The 19,547-nt window shown below is 46.5% G+C and overlaps 1 protein-coding gene across 1 annotated transcript in view; it reads left to right on the top strand.

The window, feature by feature from the left end:
* The window catches only part of Cmc1 (C-X9-C motif containing 1), a 64,024-nt gene extending 44,625 nt beyond the window's left edge, over positions 1 to 19,399 (top strand). The window contains exons 3-4 of the mRNA XM_032911076.1: positions 7,059 to 7,149; positions 19,082 to 19,399. Coding sequence (XP_032766967.1) covers positions 7,059 to 7,149; positions 19,082 to 19,202 — 212 coding nt within the window. The 3' untranslated portion in view covers positions 19,203 to 19,399. The remainder of the gene's footprint in view (positions 1 to 7,058; positions 7,150 to 19,081) is intronic.
* Positions 19,400 to 19,547: the final 148 nt, after the last annotated feature.

The following is a 19,547-nucleotide window of genomic DNA, read 5'->3' as shown; positions in this document are numbered from 1 at the left end:
CATTTCGTATTGTAATTTAAAAGTAAAATCAGAAATATTGATTTCTACTTGACTGGAGAGATGATTTAGTTTGAATATCAGTCTGATGCTAATCAGGTGAGAATTAATTGAGTTGGAGGTATTAGATATTCAGTGCTGTTAACTGAGCCGTGATCAATCTAGAGAGAAGCTTTCTGTTGGACTGTGCTAGAATTGTCAAACAGCTCATGCACTACAGAATAGAATAATCTTTTTGTGTTCATCCTTCTAGCTTCTTGTCTCATTAAATGCACCACTAAATTCATTCTATACACAGACTAATCTTTAAAGTGTAGAATGTTAATAAATCGTAATCTAATAGAAAATTAAAAGCATAATAATTTTGTCAAAAATGCTTTTGTTGTCATGATTTTTTTTCTAATACATTATCTAGAGCTGAGTTTTAAAGCCAAGTGTTTAAATACCTACTTCTGAAGTATATTTGTGCCATCAGATGAAAACCCTACATCGTCATTTAACTGTTCAACACTGAAAGAAGTGAGCAGTACAGAATTATTTTAATGTTTATTTCCTGAAATAAAAATACAGTCAGTAGCGTTTTGTTGGTCTGAAATGTGCCATGGGCTTTTCATTTATTTTAAGGGTGTGATAGCAATATCATAAGTGTTGTGAAAATATAAATGGTGAGATAACACCTCCATAGGACCTGAGCTTCAGTAGTAACATTGGAAAGTCTTTAAATAAACTGCAGCCAGAACGGAAAGGATAGATTTGCCTTGTTAACCAGGGACAGTGCGCTTACCAATGTCTAATTAAGCTTACGGCACCATGTCTTTTGCCCCTTCCCCCTTTTTTCCCTTCATATTGGAGACGTTAGATCTATTTACCAGGAAGGTAGCAGCACATTCTGTTGCAAGGGCTCTCTCATCTGGCAGCTGGTGTGACCGTGTGAGATTAGAGTGGAGCTACAGTGTGATTTTTGGGAGTGTCTTTTTACCCTGAAATGATGCTTTTCACTTGACGGGACTACGTAGACATACATTTCACAAAAAAGATCTTCTAAATTTGTAGTTGAGAACAGTTATTTAAGGAAATTAAGCTATACGTAGGAAACAGCCTTGGAAGGTGATGAATGGGGAGTTCTTCGTGAGTTGTGGGGTTCCCTCCAGTTGTTGCTAAACAGAGACTGGGGGAGAAGAAGAATATGGAGAGATGGCTTCCTCACGCCAGCCCCTCAGCCCCGCTTCCATTTCCTTCTCTCCTAGCCTATAGCTACTTTTCTCCTCTTCTTCTCCTCTTTCTCTTTTTTAAGTTTACATGTTGTTCTATGCCCAGACCAGCAGGCCTTCAGGTCCCTCCTGTGAGACAAGCACGCAGTGCCTGCGTGCCCTCCCACTGCGCTGTGTCTGTGTCTGAGCAGTGACATGCTGGGGTGTACCCTAGTGCCCTTTACTGACATCCCTTAGATCCGGGCACTGCTAGTGCTGACCCACCCTGCTGTAGTCTCAGCTCTGCGGTGGGGTAAAGGCAGGGGATTGTTTGAGCCCAGCAAGCTGAAGATTGTTAACACCCCTCAAAAAATGAAAAGAACAGAGCCGTGAAGAGCAGCGCCTCTCAGTGAGCTGTTTGTAATGCTGTGCTGTTCTGTGGTGAGGTATTTTGTTTTGGCAGGTGATAGAAGAGTTAGACCTGATGCTGACAAAAGATACATCTTTTGTTTCAAGAAGATAGGAAATGACTATCAACATGCTATTCCTTTAGTGAATATCTATATAATATTCCTTTTATGGTTATCCACAAAATAATGCATTTTAAGGAAGATGCATGTGATAGTTATCTTCGTAGGGGGTGAATGAGCCTGCTCCTGTGTTACCTTCGAGGCCCTCGTTCTTGTTTCGGATGAGCTGTTTAAAAGCCGCTCGTGACCATCCTGCTTTGTGAGTATACTGTGTCAGGCCCCAGAGTGGGATATGTGAGGAGACAGACGCCTGGCTTTTGCCCGACTGCTTTCTCAGTCCTCCACCCCTCACCTTTAGTGCTGGCCATGGTCGCTCCGTTTGAGCACCTCCCACTGTGATCTCTAAGCAGGGGCAGGAGCTCAGTCAGGTGTTTGCTTTGCTGGTCACACTGGACCTTTCCCACCTTCCTCTCGAGCTCTCGGAGCACTTTGTTGGGATCTGGCTCCTCTGAGCTGCACTAAGTTCTCCACGTGCTGGGGAACATTGGTTTTCAGGCGGTGTCTTACTCTGCTGACTCCAGCTCACAGAGCAGCATTTGGCTCCAGTTTCAGTGTGAGCGCAGAGGAAGGACGATTCCGCAAGTCATTGTGTGTGCCGTACCAGCAGCATCTGTGAAGGGCAGGTTGGTAACAACTCCTGAAGACCACGTGGGCAGACAGACACTAAAACACACTAGACCAAGAGCTTCCTGGGCACGCGACACGTGGGATGGCGCAGCACCTCACTTGCGTTTCACAGAGGACTCTTAACACGGGAGTGGAGACGGAGGCCTGGCTGTCACTGGAGAGCCCTGTGTGGCAGCTCAGCTGGATCCTTGCCACTCGATTGGCCTTCTTCCAGTGCCCCGTGACTGTCTGTGTGCTCACGTGTCCACTCGATAGGCCTTCCAGTGCCCCGTGATTGTCTGTGTGCTCACGTGTCCACTTGATTGGCCTTCTTCCAGTGCCCCGTGAGTGTCTGTGTGCTCATGTGTCCACTCGATAGGCCTTACAGTGCCCTGTGACTGTCTGTGTGCTCATGTGTCCACTCGATAGGCCTTCCAGTGCCCCGTGACTGTCTGTGTGCTCACGTGTCCACTCAATAGGTCTTACAGTGCCCCGTGAGTGTCTGTGTGCTCGCATGTCCATTTGATAGGCCTTCTTCCAGTGCCCCGTGACTGTCTGTGTGCTCATGTGTCCACTCAATAGGCCTTACAGTGCCCCGTGAGTGTCTGTGTGCTCACGTGTCCACTCGATTGGCCTTCTTCCAGTGCCCCGTGAGTGTCTGTGTGCTCATGTGTCCAGGGCTGGTGTCTAGGCTCCTGTACACCTCACCTCTGCAGCTTCACTCCATCCTGAGACCCCGAAGTCGCTTTCCAGCCGATTGGTTAATGATCTAACTACCCGCAGTGACCCCGAGATTGTTGGTGTCTGTGTCTACGTTGCACCTCTTCAAACTCTGTCTCCTCTTTAACCCTTTTGTAACCTCCCACATACACACACCCAGAGAGATATAATTACCATATGATGTGTGATCTGAGAGTTAATATTAGTAATTAAGATTGAAATTAATCTTTTATCAGCCAGCTATCAAGGGAAATTGGGACCACTTGGCAAGCGCAGTCAATGTACTGATGATGCAGCCTGTGGTTGTGTCATTATTCTTTAGAATGGTTTGACATCGTGCAAAGACAAATGCACCCAGATTTCTAGTGTAATGTGCTCATGATGTACTTCAAATTCACAATGCAGAATTTATCATTTTGTGTGGTTACTGTGAGAAGCTTATGAAAGGAAAAGAGGCTTCATTAGTGCATATGTGAATTTATTCAGTGGCCTCTTCAAATAGACAGTAAAAGTATCTGCCACCATTCTTATCGATAACCCCTCCCCCATGCTCATGGCAGGGACTCTAATTAAACTCATTGGGTCACAGGGGAAGTAAGTAAAGTGTAAAGTTAACTCAGTAGAAGCCATGTTAGTAATAATGATAATGGTTATTATTGTTATTATTTACTTATTCTATACCACCCCCACGTTACCTCCCCTTCTCCTCTGAGCAGGTGGGGACCCTCCAGGTATCCCCCTATTCTGGCACATCAGTCTCCATGAGGCTAGTCTCATCCTCTCCCACTGAGGCCAGACAGGGCCGCCCAGCTAGAAGAACACATCCCACAGACAAGCATCAGCCTTTGGGACAGTCCCTGCTCCAGATGTTCAAGACCCACATGAAGACCAAGTTGCCCAGAAGAAAGCATATTTAATGTGTAAAATTCTTGCTTAAAATGTTTAAAAACATTTATGAGAATTTTTCAGAATAGGATATAGACTCAGGAGTTGAGGTATCCGATGCTATTTTATTTTTGGTGGCTACTAAGCTGTTTTGTCATTAGTATGGTAGTTTGATACTAGGCAGTTTATTTGAGAGAAATGAAGGTTGTACAAATATATGGATTTCCATGTTTTCAGAGACAGGTTCTCTCTATGTAGCCTTGGCTGTCCTGGAACCTGCCCTCTATACCAGGCTGACTTTAGATTTACAGAGATCTGCCTACCTTTGCTTTGAGTACTGAGTTTAAAAGACTTTCATGTTCTTGGTATTTTACAGAAAGGGGAAAAAAAGTCTTGAATGCATGTCTCATTAACCTTCAGAACAATAGTCTCTTCAGTGTCTTTGTTCATGTGCATTTGAATTACTTTAACATAAGTTTAATTAAATGAAATTTAATTTTTGTAGTCCATAATTTTACTTTAATGGTTACTAATCTTTAGTTCTTTTTTGGGTCCTATTTATATAGTTTTTTATGGTTTCATTAATATTCAAAATTGATAGAATTTGGCATGTAAACTTTAACATTTCACACAAAACTGATAGGTGGAAGGAAGCTCTTTACTTCTAAGACTTTCAGAGTATCATTTTTCAGTCAGTTTGCAGTATTAGCAACATCAGTTTTACATGATTATATGCTAATGCAGGAGGAAAGAAAGACTGTCATTAAAATCGTGTTGCTAAATGCGATGGAGGCCCAATAAAACAACTTGGGGCTTCAGGTCCGTTACAGTTACTCCCAAGAGATTTGGGCATGTGAGGAGGACCCTGGACAGCTCCTCCTCTGTGAGGAGAACAAAGAAACCCTGCCGCCACCTTCCAACTAACTTAGTGTACTTCCATTGTTTTTACGTTGCAGTGCCCATGTGTTCTGCGTGGAACGGAGGCAGCAGAATGTTGGGTTTGTTAGAATTATGAGTTAGACTTTTGATAGTAGCCACTGTGTTTTCCAAAAAGGACTTGGTATTTGCCAGCTAGCATGCTTTCTTCAGGCAGAGCTCAGTTCGGTAACAGTGTTTCTTCCAGCCATTCCGAGTAGACCAGTTGGGCGCAGGTGTGATGAGGTCACAGTAGGGCACAGGAAGGACTTCAGCTTACTCTTCATCACCTCTGTTGAAGATGGCAGTTCTCTTAAAGAACCCTGTAGTCAAGGTGGTCAATTCTGCACTAAGGTTATGGCCACATTCCCTTTGAGGACTGCTATGTCTTTATTTTTGATCATATCTTAATACAGTGCTCCAGGTACAAAAACAAATATGTATGAAAAATAGGCGTTCCGAAATCAGAAGTAAAGTGTCTTGATATCCATGATCATGCCCCCGATGTGTCTACTGGTAATGGGCTATCCTTGTCTGCTTTGTGTTTTGAGATGGAAGTCCTTCGCCAAAGGACACAAACAAAAGCTCGCTGGATTTGACTTAGCCGTCAGGCCCAGCTCATCTGTATAGTGAACAGAAATACTTGTAGTTGGGATGAAGGAAACGATGGATAATGTTCAGACTAAACAGGTAGTGGAGTTGGGATGGAGGGCTGAGACCTAAAGACCACTCACTCTGGCTGTGAGGGAGCACAAGGGGTCACATCCTATGCACTACTTAAGGTCATCTCGTCTCTGCCCCTGCTCCTGTTCTGCCGGAGTCTAGCTCTGCTGCTCTGCTGGATTCTGCTCTGTCTGCTGTGGAGCTCTAGTTTGGCCAAATCCCTCCCATTGAACTTTGTATACATTTATTTCAGTGTTGCTGTGACATAAAAATATTGTGTCACATATTATAGGTATGTACTCTGTAGAGACTCCTGAAATTACCTGCTTGCTTTAAGCTAATTGTGAGTTATGTTCATTAGTGACTAGTCCTCTCGAGGGCTCCATGGCTCGAGGGCATATGGAACCATGGTTCTATATTACAAAAACTATCAAAGCATCAAGGCTGTGCCCGACAGCTTCCTCGTGAGGCTGGTGTCCTGTTCAACACCTGAGTGGGTAATCCTGGCAACTGGACAGCAGAGCCTAAAACTGCTTGGAGCCACAGAGTAGCCGGGCAGTTAGGAGGATGGCTGCTCAGATACACGGCAAAGCACACTGGCCTGTGGGGAGGATTGGGTGCTGGGCCACTGGTCAGACCCAGAGCAAGTGTAAGGCAGTGTCCAGTGGCTGTGGGTAGATGGTGGTGGCACATGTAACTGGTGTGGTCACAGAAGGAGACGTAACAGAGAGAAAACCGTTCGCAGTGCTGATGGCATCTTAGGATCTGGATAGATGAGAGCCCTGGCACTAGAATTTAATGCCCCCACAGGGATCTTCAGAAAGGGGAGGCTACGCTGCCATCAGAGGAGAAACAGAGATGGATGCCAGTTACCTGGGTCTGGTTTGAACACTTCTACCTTAGGGTTTCTGTTGCTTTAAAGAGACACCATGACCACAGCTCTTATAAGGAAAAGATTTAATCCGGGTTAGCTTAGAGGTTCAGAGATTCAGTCCATTGTCATCATGGTGAGAAGCATGGCACCACACAGGCAGCCATGGTGCTGGAGAAGCTGAGATCTACATCTGGGTCAGCAGGCAGCAGGGAGAGCAAGACATCGGGCCTCATTTGAGGAGCTGAAACCTCAAAACCCACTCACGGCAGGGACTCACGGCAGGGACTCACGGGCAGGGACTCACGGCAGGGACGAGTTTCCTTCAACAAAGCCATGCCTCGTATCCCTCCCTGTGTACCAGTGGGGCCATTTTCTTCAGACCAGCACATCTGCTACTTGTTCCCCTTGGAATACATTCTTGTCCCACTAGAAATCCTATGAGGTCACTGTGGTCTGTTCTCTGCAGTTTTCCTGCTTTATCTTCCAAGTCTTCCTCGCAGATCCTTTACTAGAAAGTGAGCAGTACCCGGAGTCTGCCCCTTACTACGGTGTTTTAACTGACCATGGAAGGCAGACAGTGCGGACGTGGATTCTAAGCGAGGGACTGTTAGAATTTTTAAATCATGATAACGTAGTGTTTGCCTTTCTTATACATATATATATATTTTTAACTTTCAGATTTTACCAGATGTTGCAAGGACTCCGGGATCCTTATGGTATTAAAATGCCGGAAAGAGAATTCTGCACTGAAAGACTGTCTAACTGCTTAGTAAGTTGTCACCTCAATGCTTGTGGCTCTGTGATCGGACACACGTGTAGTAGGAGAATGTTACTAGCTCATCACCTGCAATATGTTCTGTACCTCTGGTTAAGACATTAGTATGTTACAGGTTATTCTAAAAGACATTTAGGAAGGGACTTAAAAATTATATTTGGCAGAATCGTATGCATGATTTTCCACATGGCTTACCAAATACTTTTTCTACAGCGGTTGATTTACAGAGTGAGTCCAGCCTGCTTTTTAGTCCTCTATGGGAAGCAGCTGAACTAGACAAGCCCTGGGAACTCTTCATCCTGGCAGTTTGCTGAATTTGTTCATTCAACTCCTGGGAACGCTGCAGCAATGATATGGGAACTCTAAAAGGAAATTCCAATTTTTGAAGCTTTATCAAGTCAGAAAAGGGCAGGCCTCCCATGGAAATCCTTCAAACGTGGCAGATCAAGTTGAAGGAAGACTAGGCAACTCCCCTCCTATTAGACTGGAGGAGGAAACAGTGGAGGAGAAGCAGGCAGAAGTGTTAGAGACAGCCCCTGCCCCTACTCTTTGGTCCCACTAGAACATCAAGCTACTGAACTGTCACCTGTGTAGAGAGGGCCTGTATGCAGGGCCCTTCCTTTTGCCATTTCAGTCCTGTGAGCCGCTATGAGCCCAGGCAGTTGATTCTGTGGCTTTTCTTGTGGTGTCTTCATCAGTCTGGCTCTTAGGATCCTTCCTCCCCATCTTGCACAGGATCCCCCAGCTCTGCCCATGTTTGGCTGTGAGTCTCTGCATCTATTCCTATCAGTAGCTGGAGGAAGCCTCTGATGACGTTGGGTCAAGCGCCAGTCTATGAGTATAGCAGAATTTTAGGAGTCATTGCATTGACTTTCTTTTCTTTTTTCAGTTCTGTTTGGTTCTATCCTAGGTCTCTGACTCTCCAGGAAGTGTCAGGAGTGGACTCGCTCCCAGGGCATGGGTCTGAAGCTGGACCAGTCATTCATTGGTTGGCCACTCTTACCCCAGCACATCTTGTGGGCAGGACACATTGTTGGTTGATGGTTATGTTGGTGGGGTTGGTGTTCCAGTCCCTCCCCTAGAAGTGTTGCCTGGTCATAGGAGATGGCCATTTCAGGCTTGATATCCCCCGTTGCTAGGACCTTCAGCTAGGGCTGTAGATCTGCAGGGGTTTCCATTGTACTAGGTTTGTAGCTCATCCCCGAGAGGCCCCACGTACAGTTGTCTCTCTCAGTTTTCCCTCCCTCCCTCCATCTTCCTCCCACATGATCCTTCCTGTTCCTACCCCACTCTCCACCCAGGAGTTGGTTCTACTTCCCCTTCCCAGGGAAGCTCACCGTCCTCCCTTAAGTCCTCCTGCGACTCAGCCTTTCGGGGTCTGTGGACTTCAGTATGATTGCCTTTTACTTTACAGTGAACTGTGTCAGTGAGCACAGGCCACGTTTGTCTTTCTGGGACTGGGCTACCTCACTCAGGTGGATTTTTTTCCTAGTTTCATCCATTTGCCCATAAATTTCAAGATGTCATTGGCTTTTTTTTTTTTTTTTTTTTTTTTTTTTTTTTTTTTTTATTAACTTGAGTATTTCTTATATACATTTCGAGTGTTATTCCTTTCCGGTTTCGGGCAAACATCCCCTCACCCTCCCCCTCCCCTTCTTTATGGGTGTTCCCCTCCCCATCCTCCCCCCATTTCCGCTCTCCCTGGCTTTTTTTTTTTTAACAGCTGAGTAATATTCCATTGTGTAAATGTACCACATTTTCCTTATTCATTCTTCAGTTGAGGGACATCTAGGTTGTTTTCTGTTTGGCCACAGTGAATAGAAGCTGCTCATCTAGTTGAGCCAGTGTCCTTGTGGTATGCTGGAGTGTCCTTGGGTATATGCCCTGCAGTGGTACAGCTGGGTGTTGAGGCAGACCGAGTCCCAGTTTTCTAAGGAGGCATCATGTTGATTTCCAAGGCGGCTGGATCTAACCAGTTCTTTTGAAATCCTATCTTAGCGCCATCACGATGAGGACTTAGTTAGCTCCTCCCCTCCGTTTGGTTTTAGATAGGGTCTGGGTATGTAGCTGTCCCTGTCCTGGGATTTACTGTGTAGGCCAGGATGGCCTTGAGTTTGGCCTCATCCTCTTGGCTTTTATCTCCTGAGGGCTGGAATTACATGTAGGACCCACTTGTCCCAGCCTAGTCTTTCTAATTCTTGAAATGACAGTATGCAGATGTAGAGTCACAAGTCTTTGATCCTAGCACTTGGGAGGCTGTGGCAGGAGACCGCCGAGTTCTAGGACAGCCAGAGCTACAGAGTGAAACCCTGTCTAGAGAGGAAAAAAGCAAAGAAGCAAGCAAGCAGATTTCACTGAATGCATTTGTGTCCACCTCCATATGTGTTTATTGTACACATTATTGACAGATAATGTCACAGTATTTTACTAAGCTGTTGTTAATTGGTAGTTGTGAGAATTTAATTTCTGCAAGCTACCATTCCCTCTTAGGTTTTTCCAAATGCAGCCAGTGAAACAGAAATGTGAGCATAGTGGGAGATTTCTTAGGAGAATAAATTAAAAAATAACAACTCAGGATCTCCTATGTATTTTTAAGGCTAGATTGTGTGTGTGTAAGCTTACAGGCTTTTAGGATAGCACCATTGGAAGGGACAGGATTCCCCAAGCCCATCTCCCATCTCTGCAGTTAGCGATGAGGAAACCAAGAGTTTGCATGTTCTTCTCTGAGGCAGTCTCAGCTGCTGGTGGTTGCTGGACAGGACTGCGAGAGCCTGTTGTGTGTAGTTTTCAAAAGCTTTTAGAAACCACGCTACCACCTTGCCCAGGCCCTGCTGCCAGCACCTCCGGGCTCCCTTTTGTTCCACCAGGCTTCTGCTCAGCTCAGGGATCGATCACAACCTGCCCTAACCCTGCCTCCTTTGATCTGCGGCTAAATGACACCCAGACAGCTCTAGAACTTGCCTGGTAGGCACAATTTCAGGGTGCAGATACCTCCCACCTGGAATGGCGCGCCCTTACCAACTTATTATCTCTGCTTCTCCTCCTGCCCTGATCTTAGTGGCTTGTTCCACCCAGTCCCTGCCAAACATCTTCATCCACTTACCAGGTGTGGAGGCCGCAGGCCCTAGCTGCCCCCAAGGTCTTACATGGTTGCTGTGTCCCATTTCCTCCAAAGCATGGCAGTAAAATCCTCTCCTTCTTTGCATCTGCCTTTTCCTCCTGGGACCCGGAAGTCCCATCTGTACCTTCCACCCAGCAATTGGCTCCCAGCCTTCTTCATTGACAAATCCAGAACCAATTAGGGAACTAGACCTTAGTGTCAGACCCTCCCCTTACAGGAGCCCTTTACAGAGTGGCTGCCTCAGATCATGTTCCTGGTGTGCCTCAGATAAGCCGCTTTCCCTCTTCAACACATGCCTTTGTAGGAGCACAGGTCTTTACAGAAGTGTGATGAACTAAGGCAACAACACGTGTAAAGAATAGAAGTGAGTATAGGTCGGAGAAGCCACAGGTGCCCTAGTTCCAGGCTCTGTAGTGACAGGTGGATGAGAAAAGAGGACCTGCTGCCCCTCAGTCTGGTTGAGAAGGTTTGCTGTGGATATGAGGGAGAGCACAGCAGACGATGACATCTGCAAGCGTCCGGATGGAACTGGGCCATGAGAGCGGACCAAGAGAGATCAGGAGAGGAGCCAGCCAGAGGCCTCGAGATGATCAGAATGACTGAGTTCTAATAGGGAAGAGAAACTAGGGGAGGGAAGCGAAGCCCAGCCCCCCAGGGAGGAGAGGTTTAGGATGGGGGGCGGAGAAGGTGAGTGAAGAGTACTGGAGGAAGCTACAGGTAGGGAGTGAGACTTGTCCAAATTTCCTTTGTGACCTGGTAACAGTGTTGTTAATGAGGTTTAGTGAGACTCCGTGGATACCACTTAAGTAGGGTCTGCTCTGGCTAGGGTACTGAGTTCTACAGAAAACAGGAGGATATGAGAAGCCTCACAGAGTGCCAGCTGAGCAGCGCAGTTGGTCTGAGACTGCTGCCTGTCCCTCTAAGAACAACATGTGCTCCAGGAGAAAGTAGTCTGGTGCCCAGAGGTCTGCAGACCGTGGAAGGAGACTGGCACAGCACAGCCCTCACCAGCACACAAACCCACATTTCCTGGGCAGGTGGAAAGTGAGTGCCTTAGAGTTCCTGTTGCTGTGATGAAACACTATGGCCAAAAAGCAAGCTGTCCTGGGAGGAAAGGGTGTGTTTGGTCTCCATCACCTTGACTCTTCAGCATTGAAGGAGGTCCAGACAAGAAGGGCAGGAGCCTAGGGGCAGAAGCTGATGCAGAAGCCACAGAGGGATGCTGCTTACTGGCTTGGTCTCTATGGCTTACCCAGCCTGCTCTCTTACAGAAGCTAGGACCACCAGCCACCAGCACAGGGATGGCACCACCCTCCATGGGCTGGGCCCTCCACATCAATCGATAATTAAGAAAATGCCTTAGACAACCAACAGATTGGGAAAAGATCTTTACCAATCCTACAACAGATAGAGGGCTTATATCCAAAATATACAAAGAACTGAAGAAGTTAGACAGCAGGGAGGCAAATAACCCTATTAAAAAATGGGGTTCAGAGCTAAACAGAGAATTCACAGCTGAGGAATGCCGAATGGCTGAGAAACACCTAAAGAAATGTTCAACATCGTTAGTCATAAGGGAAATGCAAATCAAAACAACCCTGAGATTTCACCTCACACCAGTGAGAATGGCTAAGATCAAAAACTCAGGTGACAGCAAATGCTGGCGAGGATGTGGAGAAAGGGGAACACTCCTCCATTGTTGGTGGGGTTGCAGACTGGTACAACCATTCTGGAAATCAGTCTGGAGGTTCCTCAGAAAATTGGACATTGAACTGCCTGAGGATCCAGCTATACCTCTCCTGGGCATATACCCAAAAGATGCCCCAACCTATAAAAAAGACACGTGCTCCACTATGTTCATCGCAGCCTTATTTATAATAGCCAGAAGCTGGAAAGAACCCAGATGCCCTTCAACAGAGGAATGGATACAGAAAATGTGGTACATCTACACAATGGAATATTACTCAGCTATCAAAAACAATGACTTTATGAAATTAAGAGGCAAATGGTTGGAACTGGAAACTATCATCCTGAGTGAGCTAACCCAATCACAGAAAGACATACATGGTATGTACTCATTGATAAGTGGCTATTAGCCCAAATGCTTGAATTACCCTAGATGCCTAGAACAAATGAAACTCAAGACGGATGATCAAAATGTGAATGCAGATCGCTCCTGAGAGACACAGCCAGAATACAGCAAATACAGAGGCGTATGCCAGCAGGAAACCACTGAACTGAGAACAGGACCCCTGTTGAAGGAATCAGAGAAAGAACTGGAAGAGCTTGAAGGAACTCGAGACCCCATATGTACAGCTGCCAACCAAACAGAGCTTCCAGGGACTAAGCCACTACCCAAAGACTATACATGGACTGACCCTGGACTCTGACCTCATAAGTAGCAATGAATATCCTAGTAAGAGCACCAGTGGAAGGGGAAGCCCTGGGTCCTGCTAAGACTGAACCCCCCAGTGAACTAGACTGTCGGGGGGAGGGCGGCAATGGGGGGAGGGTGGGGAGGGGAACACCCATAAGGAAGGGGGGGGAGGGGATGTTTGCCCGGAAACAGGAAAGGGAATAACACTCGAAATGTATATAAGAAATACTCAAGTTAATAATAAAAAAAAAAAAAAAAAAAAATGCCTTAGAGCTGGATCTCATGGCAGCATTTCCACACCTGAGGCTCCTCCTCTGTACTAACTGCAGCTCGTGTCAGGTTGGTGTAGCACCAGCCAGCACAGTGAGTGCCTGCTCTGTCTGAAGTGCCTCCCTTCGCCTGGCTGCAGCGCACCCAGCTATGTGTGTAGGTGGCTGCCTCCCCGTCACTCGGGCTCACAGGAGCCTTGGGACAGGGAGACAGGCGACTGTTCTGAATCCTGATGCCCCTGATGCTTTTCCCACCAAAGTCCTTTGTGCTAGAACTCTGTACTTTCCCCTCTGTATGGCAATTTTAGACTCCAGCTCAGACCCTTAAGAAACTTGAGACAGGGAAGCCTTTATGCCTCTTCTTCCTCAAAATGTAACTCCACCTTCTGTCAGCTAAGGGGCAAAAACCACACACTGAACGCACACCTAAGTCCCTCGCTGCAGCGTGTTGTCCTTAAGGGTGATAGGAAGCCAGCCCACCAAATCACATAGGCCCTCAACACAACAGTCTGCAGGTTCATGCTCTCCACCTGGAGGACAGGTCTAGGCTATCATCCTGAATTCCCAACCTGGAATGTTCCTGGATGTGTAGGCTCATCTGCAGGGCTCAAGAGCATCCTAACCTAGCCTGATTCATCTGTTGGTCATTGATAGACACGATGGCCCTTCCTGTCTGTGTACAGGAAGCCAGTGAGCAGTGTGGAGTCCTGGTGACAAGCCACCGCTGCTGTTATTGGAGACCATCTGCTCAGCACTTAGAACCCTGGGCACAAGCCAGCTGGAATTTCTTCCCTGAACCTCGAATTTCCCTTGCCCTGGTGACTGCCAATGCCAGCGTGTGCTTCCTGTGTGACCTTATAAAAGGCATCAGAGCCCTTCAACAGGAGGAAGGAAGTGCTTGAGGAGTGTATTGCACACTCCTGCAGTAGCAGAACACCTTCATTAAGTCTGTAGGCGATACAAGTTCCCCACAAACTGCAGCTGCCTTTCCTAGACTCCCTCAAACGATGTATGTGCACAGCGATGTGAGAGTCAAGTCCAGTTTCCAAAGGCTGAGGCTGTACACAGAACGAGCCAGCTCCTGCAGGCCTTGGCCAGTCAGTCCAGAGTGATCATGGGAAATGAAAACTACAGATCTGCTCCCATCATCAAAGTTTCACCGTGGCCAGGAGACTGTTCTTCCCGTGTCACACAGGGTTGTAAATCGCTGTTTCCCACTGCACATTCTCCATAGGCTGGGTATATGGAAGAATGGGGGATGTCCCTCGGATACACGATGCCCTCAGCCACTGGAGAGGAGGAACCATGTCTGATGTCATTCCATCTTGCCTGATCAGAGAAACCCTCTGCCTTCTCAGCCTAGAATCTCTGAGTTTTCTCCAAAAGTGCAGAGTAAACCATGATGGCACTTGCTTGTCACCACAGCATTCAGAAGTCCGAGAAGATTGATGCTAGTTCAAGGCTAGTCCATGCTACACAGATTCAAGAGGTGCAAAATGTGGGGGGAGGGGGCGTGTTAGGAGAAAAGGGTATGTGGGAAGCCAGTCATGAAATACATTTATCACAGAAATTACAACATGAATATTTTTCCTCAGGAGTTGTTTGACTACTACAAAATCACCCTGAGTAGCACTTGGTTAGCCATGGTGACAGAAAAATTGGGAGGGGAAGGGGTTGGAATAGCTGCTGTTTTGCCCAGCAGTAAAACAGTGATTAAATCAAACAAACCTGCCACAACTTAGGTACGAGGTTTGGGGTTTGGTAGCGTCACAGTGGGGACTTCCCATTGACCATGGTAGAGATCTGATAGGAAAATGTCTTCAACTGTAGCTCAGATCTGAAACTTGTTACACTGTTTTACATACGTGTTCTCCAGAGGAACAGAACTGACGGAGTGATCTATAGACATTAAAGGGGCTTTATCAGGATGGCTTACAGCCTGTGGCCGGGCTAGCCCATCAGTGCCTGTCTCTGACAGAAAGGCCAAGGATCAGTAGTTGTTCAGTCCTCGAGGCTGGGTGTCTCAGCTGGTCTTTGGTCTGTGTTGGATCCTAGAGATGTCGATTCCACTGCCCATGAAGGAAGGCCTCTGCAGGAGGATAGATGGTCTTGCCAGAGAGATGAAGGCAGGCAGGCAAAAAGCAAAAGCTTCCTTCTACCGTGTCCACTGAAAGACGCTGCCACCAGGAGGTGTGGCCCAGACTTAGGGTGGGTCTTCTGACCGCCAATGACCCAATCAAGACAGAGTCCTCACAGGTGTGCCCAGGTGTTTGGATTTCAGTTGATTCTAGATGAGGACGAATTGACAAGCTAGATTAGTCATCACAAGTTGTCAATCTGACACACAATCATATCTCCTTACGTAAATTTTAGTTTCCAAATTGAAAAAAATCATAATTGTGTTTAACATGATATTACTGTCTCATGTACGACAGCGTTATATAGTGGAAATACCTGAGTTTTACCGTTATCCTTTCCCACATGGACCTACAGCCTTTTAGAAGGGTAACTGTTCACTGGGGAAAGGAAATAATCAGACTTTCCAGGGTATCTTGGGTATAGGTTCTGAATTGACTCTGATATTGGGACACCCCAAGAAGCAGTGTGGACCTCCAGTTGAAGGCAGCTGCTTACTGACATCCAACCCACAGCAGGTATAGTTCCTAGAAATCATCCCGTGGTTGTTTCCCAGTCACAGATGCATGAGTGGACAGATGACGGCAAAGCTGGCTGACTTCACATTGCTTTCATAACTGTGAAGTGAGCGCTAGTGTAGTTAGAAAGGCCAAATGCAAACCAGTAGACTTGGCCCTACCACGGAAAGTAGTGAATATAGACAGTATCCCATCCCTGGAAGAATGGCGGGAATTAGTGTCACTGTTCAAAGACTAGAGGGTGCAGGGATGATAGATTGATTCATCACATTCCCTTTAACTCTCTGGCCACTGCCTATGACCGATGGATCGTGGGGAATGAATGACAGACAGTTGGCCACAAAAACCTAGTCAAGTAGCGACTTAGTTACTTTTCTATTGTTGTGAAGAGACACCATGACCAAGGCAACTTATATAAGAAACCATTTAATTAGGGGGCTCATTTACAGTTTCAGAGGTAAGTTCTGACCATCGTGGCGGAGAGCATGGTACAAGCAGGAAGGCAGGCATACTACTGGAGCAGTAGCTGAGACCTTACATCTTATCTCCAAGTTGGAGGCAGAAAGACAAACAAGACAGAGACAGATGACTGAGTCTGCCGTTGAGTTTGAAGCCTCGAAGCACACCCACATTGACATACCTCCTCCCAGGCCATTAGGAGGCGTCTCCTAATCCTTCCCAGATAGTCCTCCTACCAAGGAGGTCTCTAGCATCCAAATGCACAAGCTCATGGGGGCCAGTTTCATTCAGAAACCACGGGTAGTGATTCCTATGGCAGCTATGGTACCAGACGCGGTGTTCTTACTTGAACAGTTGTACCACATGGTACATGGTATGCAGCTGTTGGTCTAGCAATGCCGCCCTCTACCTGTCCACAGGGGAGATCAGAAGCAGTTTGCTTTCAGTTGCCGAAAGCCAGCAGTATACTTTTATAGTTCCCTTCAATAGTATATTAACTCCAGCCCTGTGCCATAACAGTCTGACGGGATCGTGATCGTCTCTGTAATGTAGAGTATTACACTGGAGCACTGCATTGATGACATTATGCTGATTAGACCAAGTGAGCAGGAGGTAGCAGCCACTATGGACTCTTTGGTAATTATATGTGTATTAGAAGATAGGAAATAAATCCAACCAAATTTAAGGGCTATTCAGTGGACTATTTAGTCAGTGGTGTGGGGGCATACAGAGAGAGCGATTCCTTCTGAGATGAAGGATAAGTTAGTGCGCCTGGCCTTCCCACCCTCAAGAAAGAAGTGCAATGTTTAGTGGACCTAATTGGATCTACAGACAGCACATTGCTCACTTGGGTCTGTTACCAAGTGACACAGAAAGCTGCTGGCTTTGAGTGGGGTCTGGAGCAGAAGGCTCTTGAGCAGGGCCAGGCTGCTGTGCAGACTGCTCTACCCCTCGGACCACAGGACCCAGCAGACTTGGTACTGAGGTGTCAGTGGCAGGAGGGGTGCTGTTTGGAGCCTCTGGCAGCCACTTTGGGTCAGTCTCAGAGGACTTTGGGATTTGGGAGCAAGACTGTACTCTCATCTGAGTACATTATTTTCCCTCTGAGAGAGAGCTCTTGACTTGCTTGGGGTCTTACTGGAAAGTGGATATCTGATAATGGACCACAAGTTATCAGGAAACCTGAGCTGTCCCTCGTGAGCTGGGCCATGAAGTGGTGCATGTACAGCAACAATCCACTGTCAGTGGGAGGTATAGATAGGATTGATCTGGCCTCAGCAGCTAGGTCCTGAAGGCACTAGCAAATTTCATGAAAAATTTCCCTAAATGCCTATGGTTCTACTCTGATATGTGATTTCTTGTGTCTAATTCACTAATAAAGTAGCCTGTCTTTAGTTGTACATAAACCTGTTCTAGGTGGGGCAGCCTTAGAACAGAGAGGCAGGAAGAGTCTACAGAGAGGGCCCGACTGGCTCAGGGAGAACGTGGCCAGCTTTGCAACCTTGACTGTCCTCTAGTGAGAAGGGACCGTTCCTCTAGGTGTGGTGGTGAAGTACTGTGCATACATAGCACATGGACCAGGGTGCCTGGTGCACGGCAGGCGCTTAGTAAGCATTGAGTTTTTGATGGACTCTTATTTGACTGGCACTTGTTACTATTTGAGCATCCTTTTCCTACTCTTGGAAATATGAACCTCAGGGTCTAGTTTGTTGTGGGGAAGGAGGAATCTTGCTGTTGGTTTTTGAATCGAGAAAGGCAGCCAAAGGTGGATTTGACATTATCTGAAGAATGATGGAAGGTTATGAAATTTTTCTTTGGCATTAAGTCCCAGAAAGCGCTCTTTGTTCATTACTATAGCAGGTCACAACGTGTATGTGGCTGCTGCTCCCTTTTAGCAACATGTTGATAGCGCTGTGTGCTCCTTCACTATGTCTGCCCTCTCCACTCCTCACTATAGTAGGACCCAGTTCTGACCCCTCTCAAACTGCTAGTCTAGTGTGCTTGCTGATGGCCAAAGCCGAGAAGCAGCGCCCTCTTTCTCCCAACCTTTCCCATAGTGGTAGCTTTCATTGCCCTAGCAGTGCTGTCCAGTTGGCTGCACATTTCTCCACTCAGCCTTGTCTTCCATAAGCTATTGCTTAAAGTCACTTTCTTTGGGTTCTGTTAAGAATCTTAAATCTAAGTGTAGTTTGTACCCCTGGATTAAATCACTACAGATTCTGCTTCTCTGATTTTCTAAATGTCTTAGGGAATGTTTTTGTTCAGTCTGTGTCATGTGGCTTGAATTAGTTTTCTATAATCTAGAGTCATCTCTCTTCTAACTCTGGTTAGTTACCAAATCAGCCAAAGGGTGATTTTTTTCTGCATCCCTGTATCTATCTCTTCCTTTGGGTTAGCTTACGTGCCCACCATTTCTTGCTTGAATATTATTTGAGATCCAACTTTAAAGTCCTTGCTGTTCCCTTTTAGCCTACCTGCCACACACTGCCATTCATTCAAGACTCTGATTTGCAGTTAAGTCTTGTCCTGCTGCTCTCAGGAGACTGTTGTGGTGCGACATCGGTGGCCTATGCAGATCTGTAGCTGTGCACTCAGTGTTCCTGGGCTCGTCCTGCTGTATGCACGGTCCACTGTGAGCTTCAGCCCACCTGCAGGGTCTCCCGCCTCTCACTTTCCCTCACTGTCTCCTCTGTGGCCATGCAAGGAGCGCTCGCCCTGGTTCTCACCCGCACCTCCCCTTCCTTCCTCCTGTCTCCATGTCTTTCCTTGTCCTTGTAATATTTTGTTCTAGTCCAGCCTGTGTCTGTTGAACCATGGGCTTCTAGAAGGAGGCGGCATCATTTATCGTTCCAACCTGTGCAAGACCAAACCCAAGGTCTTGTATTACTATTACAAAATTTAAAAATCATTGTTTTTCTCACTAGTTAATGTTTATTGTGTCTTGAAATTGAAAGTCAGCTTTTCAAGATTAAACCTCACGAATATCTAAATGTTATTAAAGCTTATATTCTATCTATTGTGAAATATATGGATTTACTTCTTATAGCTATAATGATCCAGCCTTCTATGAAGAATGCAAACTGGAGTATCTCAAGGAAAGGGAAGAATTCAGAAGAACTGGAGTTCCTACCAAGAAAAGGCTCCAGAAGCTTCCCACAAGCATGTAGGCAAACAGTGAGTCAGACGTCCCATCATGGAAGCCATCTGTAGTGTCAGTCAGAAACGATGGACTGGAACAATGCTGCTCATCCTAATCATGAAAACATTCATTTTTTTTAATGAAATAAAAATATTTATTTCAGAGTTCTGGCTTATTAAATATGGGATGGGGAAAATAAATAAAGTTTTCCTGGCCTTAACCCAAGTTCTTCACCTCTAATTGTAATCAGTGCTAACTGTCGTCGTTTCATGTGTGCATTTCCTTCTGCTCATGCGGGCTGACGGCCTGTGTGAGACGAAAGCCCTAGAGGAGGACTGGACCACCTCAACACTGCTGACGGCAGCGGTGGCCA

This window comes from Rattus rattus, chromosome 8 (assembly GCF_011064425.1).
Source record: "Rattus rattus isolate New Zealand chromosome 8, Rrattus_CSIRO_v1, whole genome shotgun sequence".
Classification (NCBI taxonomy): domain Eukaryota; kingdom Metazoa; phylum Chordata; class Mammalia; order Rodentia; family Muridae; genus Rattus; species Rattus rattus.
This window is presented reverse-complemented; position numbering and strand designations above follow the sequence as displayed.